This window comes from Copadichromis virginalis, linkage group LG13 (assembly GCF_057382275.1).
Source record: "Copadichromis virginalis isolate Kocher_CV1m ecotype Utaka linkage group LG13, C_Virginalis_male_GT1.1, whole genome shotgun sequence".
NCBI classification, from domain to species: domain Eukaryota; kingdom Metazoa; phylum Chordata; class Actinopteri; order Cichliformes; family Cichlidae; genus Copadichromis; species Copadichromis virginalis.
In genome coordinates, this window is record NC_140630.1 from 4,862,312 (window position 1) to 4,878,724 (window position 16,413).

The window sequence follows — 16,413 nt, forward strand, 5'->3', positions numbered from 1 at the left end:
AGGTCATTCATGGTTTAGTTGACCGTCCCTCTTTTACACGTTTAAGAGACTGAGAGAGAAGGGTAACTGAGGACAAACAGAAAACAATAAACAGGAAAAACGCACAAAATAAATAACAGATCAATAACATAGATTTTATTATTGATAAGTGGATTATTAATTATCATATAATATATATATATATTTTTTTAAAGATGTTCTTGTGTTTCCATGTGTTCTGTAACTGGATTTTGCCTTTGTATTGACTCTTACCAAAACAGAAGGAAAACAACTTTAACTTATGTTAAAGTACTTAGTACAGGTGGGAATTTGTACGGTTAAAATGTTGCAGATTTTATAGTCACACACCTTTATTTGCATCTCCATATGAGGGTATATTGACTTCTCTTACATATTTCAAAGTACTATTGAGTTATGAGTACTAAGTGAGTTATAATAATTAAAGAAAACAATGCAAAAGGCATCGATGTAATTTTAAGTACTTGGGTTAATAGGTCCATACATAATATTGTCTTTTTTTTCTGACTCACGAATGTAAACGCTACGAACAACCAGAATGTTTTTCCAAGACGTTGCAGGTGTTGAACATTTTCAACAGAGAAACTTACATGCACTGAAAAGCTAAATCACTTCTGAGTGTCCTCAACTGGCAACACAATAGCAAATCAGGAATTTAAATTAGAATTTGTATAACAGCGCAGAATAGTAATGACACAGGTGTTGTCCAGCATGATAACCAAGAAAAGATCAACGATTTTCGATCAGTCATGGCAAATAAACAATTTCTGTACAAAGAAAAAGATGACAAAAGGCTCCACAGCAGCTCCAAATAAGAATTCTGCTCCTTTTGCTTTACTTAACATCCTCTCTAACCCAACAAGTAGTTCACAGCCTGATTAGGATGAGTGAATTGTGCTGAGATAATTATCATCTCATCTAATTGGAGCTGAGCTGATGCTTCACATGTGGTTCATTATCTGAAGTGAGAAGTTGACTCCGTGTCCCTGCTGCCTGTCCATCTTTCTCTGTGCTCCTCTCAGGGCACATGGCCACGAGTGCGATGCCCTAGCTGTCTTCATGTGGGAGGTGGTGTGTAGATGTGTGTGTCCACAACTGGTTTGCATGTGCTGCAGAAAGTGTGTGTTTGTGATTTGCGAAACAGAGAGTGCTGCCGCTGGACATCAGTCACCGCTGACATGTGGCGGATGGAGTGTTGACAGCTCATGACTCTGATGTGTTCATCTCTGCAGGAATCAAGCACATCTAAACCACAGGCCACGTTTGACTTATTGTGTAATAGAAACAATTTAAGCAATTTTTATACAGCAAAAGATTCAAAACGTAAAGAGCGATGACTGAAAGTCCACTGTCCAGCTAATCACTGAAAAATGTCATCACTAAAGCCGTTTTATTCATAGTTCACTATCATAACATAATTTTTTATACCGGTATGTAGGAAAAGAGAGTATTCATGGCACAAACTGTTTGTGCTGTGTTGTATCACACATGCCCACTGCTCCATAAATGCATGTCCCATAAAGACACAGGAAACTGTGAAGGTAGGGCAGCCAGGATGTGGTGTAATTTCTATTTGTCTGTTTCAGTTTGCCTTTACCAAGATAATACTGTGATGGCATGTATCTCAGCAACATCAGTGGGCATTATAATCAAACTGGATGATTGCTCAGTGCACAGTTTACTTCAGTTGAATAACTGTTGTCAGTATTGGGGCACCACAGCCTGCCAGAATGAAACTGGTGTTGACAAAAAGCATGAAGATGAATAATTAGCTGATCGGAGAATATTTGCTATCATAGATAGTTCATAAAGTTATTGCTGAACTCTAACCATGCCAGATCATTTTTGTAGTTGTGACACAAAAAATTTGTCAAAATCATTAGTTTAATCAACATTAAGAGGACTTACTGATTAATCAACCATTCTCTTAGTTTTCATAGTTTGCACAAAACTGTTTATCCTGCTTCCTCAGTCTTAGCATGTCTAACTGCTCTGAGCAGCGTTTATGTGAGACAAGAAGATCTTATGTTTTTGCCTCATCAGTATGGGTTTTGCAAGTTTCCTGAACTTCATTTGGGAGCCCAAATTGCCTCCAGTGTCAATTTAAGTGTGAATGAGATGTTTTGCGTGTGTATGCATTAGCTTTGTGATAGCCTGGAAAGCTGCCTGGGGTCTACTTTGGCTCGCAGAGACTGCGTGCTGCTATATGCATCAGCCCCCTCCAAAATGTATGGATTGATGGACTATTTTGGTCTACATCTCAGCCTGCTCCTAATGTTTCCTTTTGTTAACACATTCTTGCACTCTTTCAAACCACATCTCCCTCAGTGCTTCATCTTCATTTAGCTGACGTATTAAGCCTACTTTACCTTACCTACTTTAGCAACAGCCTGTGCATGATGTGCGTGTGTGTGTGTGTGTGTGTGAGTGTGTGTGTGTGTGAGAGAGAGAGAGAGAGAGAGAGAGAGAGGGAGAGAGAGAGAGAGAGACTACATATATATCAGCTGTGAGGACTTTGCTTATTTTACCTGGGCAGCAATATCTAACCACTTTAAAAACTGACTGTTCAATAATGGGTAAATGTGTGAGTAATACCTCAGCACTGTAGAAGCAGCACTACTCTGTGGAAACATATTCAGCATCAGCTGTGTATTTGTTTGCAAACAAAAAAACTGGCAGTGATGATCTTAAAAATCCAAAAATACTACTAAAGATGTCAAATTAACAACAACTATATTTATGAACTTGAATTCCCATAAAAAATAAAATAAATAATAATAATAATAATAATAATAATAATGTGCAGCAAGTGTAAACTCTGCTATAGAGCAGCAATGTGTTACATTTTGGCGGCTGGGGAATTGTCTGGTCTCTGAGCAGTGATTCAGCTGAGTTTTTTTCCAGCATGAATGACCATCTGGTATTACACAAAATGCCCTGTTCTGACAGCATTAGTTTCAGTGGGGTAGATGAGGTCACAGTTGTGTCACAGTTGCATCAATGATATCAGCCTGAATTAGCCATCTCTGGCTTTCACACAACAACTCTGTACGGTTTCAAATGATTTATTATGCTCTAAGTCTAACACTTATGGCTGTTATTAGATAATAGGTGCTTTTATTAATCACTGCAATTATCGTATTTTATTACAGATATAATGATTTCTATAAGATGTGTCAAAGCTCAGGCCAAGAAAACAGGTCCAAAAGGGTTTAACTGCAAACAGACTTTGTTAGATATCCCAACTAGCTAGTTACTGTGACAAGTAGCAGACATTAAACTCTTAGGTTGCTAACACTGCAGCAAGCTACTTAGTTTGTAACTAGCAAACTGACTGCACTTACCACCTTGCAAACAGCTGACACTGCTAGCCCCCAGAGCCCATTACGATAAACAACATCAGAATCTCGGCATCTATAACTGGCCACCAAATCAAGTCCAGCTGGGTGTAATGTAAATGTAAATGAACTGAGTGGGCAGAGAGGAGAAAATAGAGGGGGAATGAAGGGAGAGTGCACGGTTGCAATGGACCAAGGCTCTTTTCCTTTCCCCCTCATCTTATCAATATGGAAAGGTTTCCTTTGTAATTCTGTTTGCGCATCCTCAGTGGATACCTTGGATCAAATTATTATGATTATTATTTATTAATTTAATAAATAAATTTTCCACATATTTTTCTGTTGCCATTCATTGCTTTCTTGCCTTTGGCTTTTAAACCATGCTCAGTCACATCAGCCTTATTGTACAATATATAGTTTGTTTGTTTTTTTCTTATCTGTTCCCAAATTCTGAGTCAGACAGCCGAAGGAGAGAAAGCAAGGGAGTCCATCTGTCATAAATAGGCCTGTGTCTTCGAAATCATACAGACAACCCACCAGTTCACCTGGCTTGTCACAGAAAGTTGGTCTGACCTCATAAGTGTCCCGAGGACAGACAGAAAAACAGGAGACACGAGAACAGGAGACACTAGGCATAGAAGTACGAAGAAGATTTTTGCATATATGCACAAACACACAAATAGATATATATGAGGTACAACACAAACTGTTTGACAGCATTATAGACTAAAAGAGACAGCCACAGTGGTAGAATACTGAATCTCCTGTTTAGACATACACACAAACACATGCTCTTTGTCAGGCTACAAAACAGAAATGATGTGACCATCTGCTCGAAGAGCTGAGAGGACCACTGTCTCTCATATGATGGCAGCTCCGCTCTGAACTTGTCCCATACAACCTCAACATCACACAGGATACCTCTTGCATATTTTTATATACTGAGCAAACTTAAATAGCAGACCCTCAAGACCTGTTATAGATATGCAGAAGAGAGTAAATAAACAAGGCTGCTGAAATTGGCTGCTTGCTGAAAGGAACCATGATTTCTTTCCCCCCTCAGACCTAACCAAATAGCTGGTTGTCTATAGCTAAACCAAAATGTGACTGAAAAAAATATCTCAAAACAATGAAACACAAAAGTATAGAAATGATGGACCTATGTGGGATTCAATTTCCTGTGATTTGTGTGGTCACTGCAGCCTCCCTATTCTAGTTTTATACTTACACATAGTTAGACAATCTGAATATCAAAAGTGGATTTAAAATGGTCGACAGTGTGTTAAAATGTGCTGACACAGGGCTCTGATGACTGGCTTACAATATGATATGGTTACGATATGGTTACAATTTATGTTGCCAAAAATACCAATAGTGCCATGATACAGCAATTCTGTATCGCTATATACGATCCATATCTACAATATATTAAAGCACAATATCCATGAAATTGAAGAAGAAAAAATACAATATTAAAGAAAACAGAGGGCACTCATAAAGTCATAAATGCAGTAAGTCAAACTGTGGGTAGAATGTATTTAGAGCACTTGCAATAAATAAACACTTAATCATAATTGATGGCAGTGCTTTGATGATTGTTTGAAGGAAGAAACAATGAAGCATATACCACATTACTGTGTCCCACCCATAGTCCTGACCAAGAATGAATGTGTGACAAACTGGTAGTGAAAATGAGTTTGTGTGTGTGTGTGTGTGTGTGTGTGTGTGTGTGTGTGTGTGTGTGTGTGTGTGTGTGTGTGTGACTGAAGTGTGTTTTTCACAAAGGTGAAAGTGACCTTCTGGATAGCTTCCTGTTGCCTTCAGCATGGTAACATAATGACTAATGCCTGCTTAACAGCTCTGATTTCCTGGAAAATAGCCTCCTACATCTTTAGAGTCTTATTGAAGACAATTGCAGTTACTTTGCATAATAAGATACGGTACAATGGCAGAATCCCCAAAATAAACAAACACAAGACAGAAATCATTTTTCACTGAGCTGAACATGCTAAATCCTCCCTAGCTGTTATGCTTCCCAAATAAAAACATTTTCTACTGACACTAAAGTCACTGTTTCAACTGTCTGCCTCCGTGGTTCTTTGTTCTATTTCCTCCAGTGCTGTCAGTTCCAAGGCCTCCACCAGAAAAGCCAGTCCACGCAGCCTCACAGAGAGAAGCTGGCAACAATCTTTGAAGCTAAAAATAACCACAGCAAAATGCAGTGAGCACAGGATAATCAGACCCACACCCATACGCAGGCCCGTTTGCTCACAGGGCTGCCTGCTAAACTGCTGAGTGGCAAAAGACTAGGATACAATCACGATGGGATCAATAACCTGCATAGGCTGCTTAGGCTAAGGTTGCTCATATAATGGAGACACCTAGATTTAGAAAATATATCATTACCAATAACTAAACAACAAGCTGGAACCACTTAGGTAATGCTAATGTGTAAAATGATTGTCAGGAAAATTGGCTTATTAGATTACAATGAGGGCATCTTTATTTAGACCTTAAATGAAAGATAACGTATGCAGCAGCAGTGCTAAATGTAAAAAGGAATTAGATTTAACATTATAGTTCATAAGATCATGTATTTGTAAAATCTCATTTGAACCACCTTGGTTACTTTTTTAGAATGTTTATTGTTAAACAGTTTAATTGAAGTTTAATTTGATGCAATATTACATTTCTTCACAATATGCAATGAAATGTTGATGATTGATAAAAAACAAGATTATCTTTGTCTAGTTTGTATTACACATTATTGTATGTCAGAATAGATAATACATGTCTACATTTCAATTAAACAGCACGGAAGCAAGACAATTGCTTCTTTGCTGAATAAGCTGTAAGTTTTTCATGGGCCCAGCCCACATACTCAACTCTGCTGCTCAACCTACAAATGCATTTTCCTTGCAAATGTAGCATCATCTAAAGGCTAATAAAAAGGCTTTCCAACAGTATAAGATTTACTGCCAAGAAGTAATGTTACAGCATAAAAAATAATCAACCAAACACAATTTTTCTTACTTTTTGTGTCAAGTTTTTTATTCTCTCTCGCTCTTTGAACAAGGGATGCTCTCTTTTCATGTATTTTACTTTGCAATACCTGCGTTCCATCTTTACTGGAAATGCTAACTTTGAGTTTTACCTTGCATATAACCACTCATAATGCAACTCCACTGAGTAAAGTCAACATCAGCTGCAGGAGTGGCAGCAAAATGATTCAGTCAAGCTGACCTTGAGAGACATGCAGTGAGTGACACGAGGAGAGAGAGGGGGACAGAGAGAGATAGCAGTGTAAAGAAAATTCAATCAGCGGCTTAGTCAATGAAAGAAATCATGTCGGACTAGAACTGGTTCTGGGCTGAACTGCTGGGCCCTCTGCTAGCCCTTTGTATGTCAAGGTGAAATAATTTCTATCTCAGCATTTTATCTTTGCTAATGGCACCACCAGGTGCCAGCAGCATAATGAGCAGAATGTAAGGTGAACGAGTTTTGTTTCTGGGTTTTTTTTTTCAGACCAGTGTTGAATATTTTACACTGGAATAGGAAAAAATATATATTTTTTGAAGTTAATGTCTACATATGGACAATTTTCCTTCGTGGTATAGTCCTTCCTGGTTTTTGACAGGCTGCTTGAACACCAAATGATACTGAACACATGAATATGGGAGCTAAATGAGACTGAAACAGTGTAAATTAGTTCTGGAAATTCTGCATTTATATATGAACATTCATGTTTCTCTTGTCCTTACAAAGCATTTACCAGTTTCACATGTTTTCAGTGTTGCAGGATCTGCTATTTTGAACAGTTAATAGTTAATAGCATGTTTGGAGTTTGGGGCCAACAGCTGAAACATTTACTTGTTAAGATGTCAAATGTGAATCTACACGAATCCTGGCAACCAGAAGTCAAACGTAACTTTCTGATTATCTGATCCTCCGACAAATGGAGAGTTAAATGAAAATTGATAGAAAATTGATAGAGTGGTAGAACAGTGCCTGCCCAAAACCAGACATTCTGTTTAAGTCTGGATTCAGACCACACTGTTTAAAACTACAAAATAGGCCATTGATAGGCTGTACGGTGTCAGGATACCCTGCTAGGTTACATCTTCATTTGCTGCCTTTTTTCCATGTTTGATTTGCCGTCTGGTACTTAAAGCTGCTTGCTTTCGATTGGTCATTGTTTACATTTTTACAGCCAAGTTACGTCTTGGTTTCATACAATTATTACTTTTGTTTTATTATGTCCACTGATTCTGCAGGTCAACTAGGTATTTAAGTTCCCCTCCCCCTGAGCTGTGTGTCCCAGTCTAAACTCCCCGAAAATAAGTACAGCAAAACATGCAAAAAAAAGAGCTCTTGGCTATAGTTGAACTCATAACAGTCTAATATTTATTTGCTTACTTTTTTTAAATGGTTTGCTGCTGTAGGCCAGCTGACAGATTTAATAAGAGGGAGAGGCAAAGGTGCAGCTTGGGGGAAAAGGGGGGGCTGTAGATTATTTACCTCCATGGAAAACTCTCATATTTAACAACCCAGAAAAATCAATACAGTCCTTGTGTTCTGTCCAACCTAATATATATAATAAAAATGCTATTGCTAATGCTAATTTTTTTAAAGCGATTCCAGTTTGTGATATTGATGATTCTGTTTTCCACGAGCACTCTGAATGACCACACATTAGAAAACACCTTAGAAAGTGGAAACACTGGAGCACTTAGCTAGCAGGTGGCAGCTTCCTCTGGAGAACCCGACCAGAAAAGGAATTTACTTCTCCTACATCTCATCTGCTGTTACCTTCAACACCATGGGCTCCAATAAAATAGTGTAAGCCTCATCTAATCAAGGCAGCTTAAACCTGAATGAATTATTAAAAGCTCCTCAGAAGTTAGCGGTAGCACTTTATCATCATCTGGACCCTGCTGATAGATGTACTCGTAAGGGATGGCGAACAGGAAAAAGGAAGTGAGGCAGATGGAGACTTTCAACCTTGGCAAACATTTCTGAAAAATTCTTAAACCTTTAAGTCTTATTTTCCTCACCACCGAAAGCAATTTCGCCCATTGCAAAAAGTGAAAGAACCCTAAACACCTGCATTCACTGAAGTGGGGAATTACTCAGTATGGGATGATTCGTGAAAGGGCCATTTTCAATTATTTACACTTTCCACTACATATTGAACATGTTTCTCTTTCGCATCATTAAAATTTCATCACTCTTCTCCCTGCAAGACATTTCATCACAATGAATCAAAGGCATGTTAAGCTTTGTTTGCACAGCATCTCGAGCAAATTAAAACTCTGAATAGATGAGATGACAGGTTTTCAGGTGATCGGTTAGTGGTCAAGCATCGCAGCCTGCATCAGCAAAAAACTTCAAGGTGCTTTGATCAGTGTTTGGTTATATCCATCCCACTCAAGGTGGATCACAAGGAAAACACACACACACACACACACATATATAGCTACATTTGTGTGTATCAAAGCAGTCAGTAAGATAGGGGTATGTCACGTTACATGGAAGATACATTAATATTAATGCTATGGATTGCCATAAAATATATAAGCTATGGCATCATCGATGGATTAAATTCAATATTAGGTGACAAATTCCAAAACTAAATTTGCAGCTTATCAACTTAACAACAGATGGCTGAGACTTTCTGGGCCCATGGGAGTCTGGGGCTCAGTGCAGTTGCCCGCCCACTGATTACAAATAGTATGGGATCTTTTTTTCCCCTCTCTCTCTCTTTTGCTTAGACCTCAGATAACCCAGTAAAGTAACAACCTCAACCGTTTGGCAGAATTCTTGAGAAAATATAACACATTTCTTACAGGGCACAAGAGAATATTGGATAGCACATTTCATCAACCATAAGCTGTAATTTTGTGCAGAAAAGTCATTTCTTTGCAAAGGAGGCAATCAGACTTCTAGAATGGTGCTTATTTGCGTTATTATTCACACAAGTGGTCGCAGCTAGTTCAAATGCATTAAATATATATAGCTGTATTTAGTCATAGGCTGCTGTGGCACAGGCATCAATGAATACAGTGCACACATAGAGTACATAGAAAAACCCCATTGGGAACTTGTTCCTAAGCAGCTTCCAGACAGCTAATCCAAATGTAAAGATCGCGAACTGTACAATCTGGTTTAAAAAGGAAAATCTGGTTTAAAACTGAAAAGCTCTCCCTCTGAGATGATTAGTGTAATGCAAACATGTACAGTGATGCTGCTGGCGTTGGCCAGAGGTGATGAAAGCTGAAGTAAATTTTCTGATTAATTTACTGTTGAGATCTCGTCATCAGATTAAATGGGAGATGAAATGAGTGACTGAACAGATACATTTAGAAAGAAATATATGAATGGAATACTTTCAAAATTGATCATTTAACTCATTCACTGCCATTGACGTCTATAGCCGTCAATTGCAGTGAATGAGTCAATGGGTTTAACTCATTCACTGCCAATGGCTGGCAGTGAATGAGTTAATTTATATTTTGTTTCTTTTAGGAAACAACGACTTTGAAATCCAAACAATAATAGCACTAACTCTTCTGTCTTGAATGATAGTAATGATTGAGAGGTTAAAGATAGACTGGGATTAGGAATGCCAACACCACCATGGAATGTGTATCTTATTAAACCTCAAGAGCCTTATCAGACAACTTGGACGAAAAAACAACTATGTTTCACTTTATCACACAGGGGACGAAAAGCATCTCTCTTAACCAGAGCTCAGCCCAGAAACTATCCTTTTATTTTATATGCTAACCATAAACAGGTCCTCATAAAAAGCTCTGGCCAGATGAAATAATAGAATCTGCACAAAGAAATAAGTCGATTTATTTTCTGTAAAATGTGCATATTTAAAATATATATGTTTGTCATAAACACTACAAACAGATACAACTTCCCTACATCATACTGTTGCCACAGAATGAAGCTATAAACACAACTTCACTCTGTGTAATTGTCATATCTGTGTTGTTAACATAAGCATAAACTACTTCCCCAGACTGCTTCACAGTACCCCTGAGGGATCCTAAAACATGGCTAAGACAAAACGCTGCCTTAAACATGTCACCTCAGCATCATTTAATGAAAAACATCCCGCCACAGATCATATATCAAAACAATCCTGCAGGAGTTAGGCTGCTGCTTGTAAGTCTGTGTAGAATGCATGTGACTGATAGGTGGGCTGATGTAATTCTGTTGCTTCCATGGTCATGGTGATGGGCTGTTAATCTGGATTTAGGTTTCAGGGCCAGTGTTTGACTGTTACCTAATCCCACTGAGTGGCTCAGCATGGAGGCAAAGACCTCAGACTGCACTACGACATCTTCTGAAGCTTAACACTGAAAATGATTTCGTAAAGAACAATCAAAAATCAGAATCTACTGAATGTATCATTATCGCTCTCTCTCATTTGTGTTTGTAGCATGTCTCTCACACACATACACAAAAACACAAAGTCCTGGTCTATTCTCACCACTGAATCAACATTTTCATGGATTTACTCATGACTACATAGTCTCATCTCAGTTTTCAGTTCATTTTATCCCACTGGGATTAGTGACATTTTGCCCTGTATCACAGAGGTCACTCGGCTCCTTTTAATGATATCTTTTATCCTAGGTCTCTTTTTTTCTACAGCTTAAAGCATAGGGATAACTTAAGATTTTGCGACAGATTTAGATATGTCAGTCACTCTTGCAAAGTGACACTTGCTAACTATAATATCTTCCTGTAGTTGCCAGACCCTGAATTTTTGACTGACAAGCTAGAATGTCACCAAATATCCCTTAAAGCTAAAAAGCATCAGGAGTTCTGCGGATGAAAGTACAGTTAACCCCCGGTATTCGCGGTGGTTAAGGACCCAACCGCCCACGAATAGCTGAAATACTTAAGTATTACTTGAGAATTACTTGAGAATTACTTTAGACCCCCTCTAAAAAGGCTTATAACTGCCTATTTTTTATTTTCCTAGGAGCTTTGTGCTTGGCGAGCATTTTTTAAGAAAAGAAATTATTTATATAGATTTCTGTGTTTACATTAACAATAATATTTGAAACCTAGTAAATAATTTTTTATTAAAAAAATGCTTTTAGTCATGAAAATAAAATAACAAAAAATTAGCCAATATTTTAGGTATGCTCTACTTTTACATCTGGGATTTTAAGTTTACATTGAGAGTGTGTGCACGGCAACATACTATTTTGCTCACTTAACAGATCAGTTACAGGACCACAGCCCAGTGTGAGATACAAATCTGTGTCACTCTTAATTTTGTGACCTACAAAGGAAGGGAGAGCACTGATAAGAACACACAGATGGCCCGCTATACTTTAATTCTCCAGTCTCTGAGCACAAGCCAACACAGCCAATTCAGTCATATTATATAACGCATTTACACATAATGGATAGTTAATGTAAAAATGATGGCCTTTTCAAATCAAAGCAGCATGTGGGTGGTAGAATAGAAGAGGTGGGAGGGTGGAGGGTGTTTAGGATTATCGAACAAGTTGGCAATTGTGCAACGGCAGAACTTTCTTGGGCGAGCTGGTGAAGGAATGACATTTTCCCTGGGATATCTATCACCGAAGCTTAATGGTTTTCACTTGGTGGAGAAATGGCATTCCTTTTTAATGGTTAATTAATAAATGAACTGATGATGATGAATGGCTCCCATTTTTCTTCCTGGTAATGAAATGATACACAATTTTTCCTCTATGTTTCTAATTATCAGAGGGAACATTCCCCGGTCTCTCATGTAATCTGGGGACATTTTCATTATCATGGATACAAAAGAAGCAGCTGCACCTTTGCAGTCAAGACACAAGGTGGAATGGAGTGATTTTGTTTATCAGATACTTAAAAAATGACTGTCAACATGTAATTATCATAATATAATAGGGGGCATTGTGTGCATCATACATTCCAAAATACTTGATGATGTATACTATGATAAACGATATATGACATGCACTCTCATCTATTAGTTCACAAGTAATTGATCATGGCGTTGGCATTAACTCATTAACTGATATTATGTCAACTGAAAGTTAACTACAGTGTTAAACTGCAGGAAGGAATAAACAGCATATGAAATATAGGAACCCACATCAGCTAAAAATCACGAAACACATGCTAGGTTTGAGTTTTTTCTTTGTGAGGCTTTGTACCCCTCTGCACAGATGCGAGAGACTTGATACATGCAGTGCATGAGATCACACTGTTAAAAATAAAGCAACTCCTGTGACTGTGAAGCTGTGAGCGTAGTCCAAAGCCCAGATCAGAAACAGGGACATAACAAGCAGATGAAGGTTCAGCACACAATGTGACACCATTTTGGGAGCTGAGAAATTTGTCATGGAGGAAGACGTGTGTGTGTGTGTGTGTGTGTGTGTGTGTGTGTGTGTGTGTGTGTGTGTGTGTGTGTGTGTGTGTGTGTGTGTGTGTGTGCGTGTGTCTCTGCGTGCGGGTGTGTGCTTCATTGATTGCTGCAAGAAAATTCCCCGTAGCACAAATCAATAGTATGAGCACGACAGAGGTAAAAACAGAAGGGAAAGATTCACCATCTAATGCATCAGAATAAATTTCTATTCAAGTTACTCAGGATGCTGCAGAAGATCTTTTCATGTGGTTTGTTTGCAAAAGAATTTTAAGATCATTTGATTATTAGAGAAACACAAAAAACCCTCCAAACCCACATATACCCAAAATGATACCTAAACTTGATTATTGACTACTACTTAGAAACCCTCGCTATGCCAATCAATACTATTGATCACTCATCTTCAATGTTTTGACTATAAAACCAATCAAGAACATTATTTCCCAAACAGGAAGGTCATGCACGTAAATTGCAAAAAAAAAAGTTTTGGAAGAAACCATAAGATCACGTTTAAAAAAAAAAAAAGTTCAGATGTCATATTTAGTGATGATTAACCAATCAGTGGAGCTTTTGAAACACAACACAAGTCAGTAGTATATGAAAGACTTACGGGTTTTGCGGTGACTGTGCGTACGTGTAGTGAGTGTGGTGGAGATCGTCTCTGTAGTAGTATGTTCTGCCGTCCACATCTGTGTAGAGTCATGAAGAACCGTCGGATTGGGCGGTGAGGAGCTAGATGTTGCAGCTCCAATTATGAAAGTTGTACGTGGTGCTGCAGTAGTTGTGGTAAAACCTGAAGGTCCACGTCCATTACGACTTCCAGGATTCCGAGGAGTTACCTGACTGCCTGACGCCCCGCCCCCTCTAGCATTTATAGTTGTGGTGGTAGCAGTAGTGCGAGTTCTACCTTTTGCCACAGTAGCAGTTCTAGCAGTGGGGTTCCTGCTATCGATTGTAGGAGTAGTTATAGTAGTGGTAGTATCGGGGCTCTTGGGAATCCCACTTGGCTTGGAGAGGAAGATGGGATCTTGTCCTATTCGATTTGCATCCACTAGATCTGTTGGGACGTAATCCCTCACTGTACCAACAACAATCCATTTCAGCAGCATCAGGCTCAATCCAAGGCCAATAAAACCAATAAGTAAAGGAACCACACACAGCCATGTCTGCTGACGAGGCCAAACTGCACAGCGAAGGGGACCCTGTTCCTGGGCCTGGCCCTCCCCCCGGCCCGCAGAAGCCCCCGAACCTTCAGGTTCTTCCAGGATTACTGCCCCAGATGCAGCTGCCCCAGAACACTCACTCATCATTCCCTGTCGTCCTTTATGGCTCATTAAGGGTTAACTCTGTGATAGGCATCGTTTGCACATGGCAGAAAGGTTTCCAACAAGGCCAGAAGAAAAAAACGAATGGAAATTTGAAGGAATGGACCCCACAGAATCTGTCTCTCAATAACACACACACAAAAATATGTATTCCAAGGATGGACAGAGAGGAAAAAGGGTGCAGGAGGTACATGCATACACACAATCATAAACGCTCAAGCACACACACTCACACGCAGAGACACCCAGAGAAAAATTGAAGAGCTGGCATAGACGTATAAGTGTTTAGTCCGTGTTTAGTCCTGCTCAACTCTCAATGTCCAGCTGAAGCAACAGTGAACTCCAATAGTCTTCACAGCAGGGTTAACAAGAGGAAAAATGGAAGTGATGCCTCTAATAGGGAGTAACAAGGAGAGATGGAAGGGAGAGATGGATGGGAAGAAACAGATTTACATCTGTACGTGTAGGAAATCCATGGCATCAGTATTTGGATGCCATTGCAGCAAAAAAGGAGAAAAAGAATCCAAAACACTTTTCCTTAACATGCCGAATGTGTCCCCTCCATGTAGAATCCACGACGGGACAGTAATATCGAATCAGAGAGTTAAACTTGCAGGGTGGGTCTAGTTGCTTCCCCACCCTGGGCAGGACCGAAAAAAAGAAAAAAAAAATGTTTCCTGATGCAGTCTGTTCCGACTGCTTTAGCCGAGTCAGCGTCCTTCACATCCCTTCTCTTTCATAACTAAAAAAGAGTGCTCACTAAGACGTGTATCGCTTATGCGTCTTTTCAACACTCTCCTATGATAATCTGCTAATCTTTCTCTCCCATTGCTTTTCAAGCAGCCTCCTCCGTTTCACCTAAAAAATCCAAACCCCCTTTGCTCCTTTTTATATTTACAATATTCCAATAAGGCTAAAAATAAAGCAGTAGAATCCAATTAATTTTCTTGATCCAGTCAAAAAATAACACTCAAGATGAGGACAGAGAGATGGATGGTGGGGGGAAAAGAATGAGGGGTGTTGTTGCACAGTATCACAGAGCGGATAAATCTGCAACTGCGACGCGTGATCCTGCTCCTTCTCCAGCCGGCTGTGGATCAGATTCCTCCAAGCTGTCCGCTCAGCTCTCTACTGACTCAGTGTACTGTTTGTTAATACTGCAGCAAGCGCACAGAAAGCCTCTTCTCATCTATTTGCAGGGAGCATTCCGGCACAGAGGAATAAATTGTGAGAGGAAGAGGATGAGAAGCATGGAAAAGACAAAAAGAATTGAAAGCAAAAGAATAGAAAACACGAGGAAAGAGGAAAATCATAAACAGGACACCACAATGTTGAAAATATATCCCACTGATTCTTTTTCTGAGAAGTGTTATATTTTCCTCAGTCCCTGGAAGCCTGTGCTCTTTCCAGTCAGCGTGTGATTTGTTGGTCTGTTTGCTGGGGTCCTCTGCTCGTCGTTCCCTCTAGGATGCGTTCTTCAAGATGATTAGAAATGTGCGCCCCGCGCCGGGATGAGAACTTGCAGCCGCAGCAGCAAAGGCTCCCCAACCCCCCTCGGGGTTAGCAACATCAGATGATACAGCTGTCTTTACCTGTGGCAATTGGGATGCAGACAAACATGCAGCTGCTTCCCTGAGCTGCCGCCTCTGAGAGACCAAGAACGAAAGAGAAGGGAGAAAAAATGCAGGCACAGACAGAGCAGAGTGCACACTGGTTGAGCGAGAGAAGAGAGAGAGTGAGAGGGAGAGACAGACAGAGAGAGGCAGAGAGCAAGGGTGGGAGGAGAGAAAGAGGCTGCACCTGCTAGATGCACCAGCACTGGGAAGCTTGCCCACCTCCGTTAGCAGGGAGGGGAGCGAGTAAAGATGCAGACTGCATACAGAAAACTAGAAGAAAAAAAAAAGGGGGGGGGGGGGGTACAGATAAGGATAATGAGTGTGTGTATGTGTGTGTTTGTGTGTGTGTGTTGGGGGGTAAGGGGCAGGAAAAGACAGCTCTGCAGCAGCACAGGCAGTTAACGGTGAGTCCCAGATGGATCAGAGCGGAGGCACAACGCATGAGCCGTCACTCATTTGTTCAGACCCCACCCACTGCACAGCATTAGAGGAGAGACTGGGGAAAAAACAAAGAGATGTATTTGCAGCACTTTTATCGCAAATAGACTCAGCCATCAGAATCTGATGGTTGAATGTGAATGTGAATAATTGTCTCCTGTATAAATGCCACAGTCCATTTTCTCCAATGATAGCTTTCAACTTTGAAATAAATGCTGAAGTTTAGTTTCTTTCATGTAGTGCAGTACCTGTTTTTGCATATGGTTAAA

The 16,413-nt window shown here is 39.7% G+C and overlaps 1 protein-coding gene across 2 annotated transcripts in view; it reads right to left on the reverse strand.

Annotated features, from left to right (window-relative positions):
- Positions 1 to 15,779, reverse strand: part of nrg3a (neuregulin 3a) — a 342,937-nt gene extending 327,158 nt beyond the window's left edge. The window contains exon 1 of one of the 2 annotated variants that reach the window (XM_085476995.1): positions 13,376 to 15,779. In XM_085476995.1, coding sequence (XP_085333121.1) covers positions 13,376 to 14,099 — 724 coding nt within the window. In that variant the 5' untranslated portion in view covers positions 14,100 to 15,779. The remainder of the gene's footprint in view (positions 1 to 13,375) is intronic. The other variant, XM_085476994.1, reaches the window with a different exon arrangement.
- Positions 15,780 to 16,413: the final 634 nt, after the last annotated feature.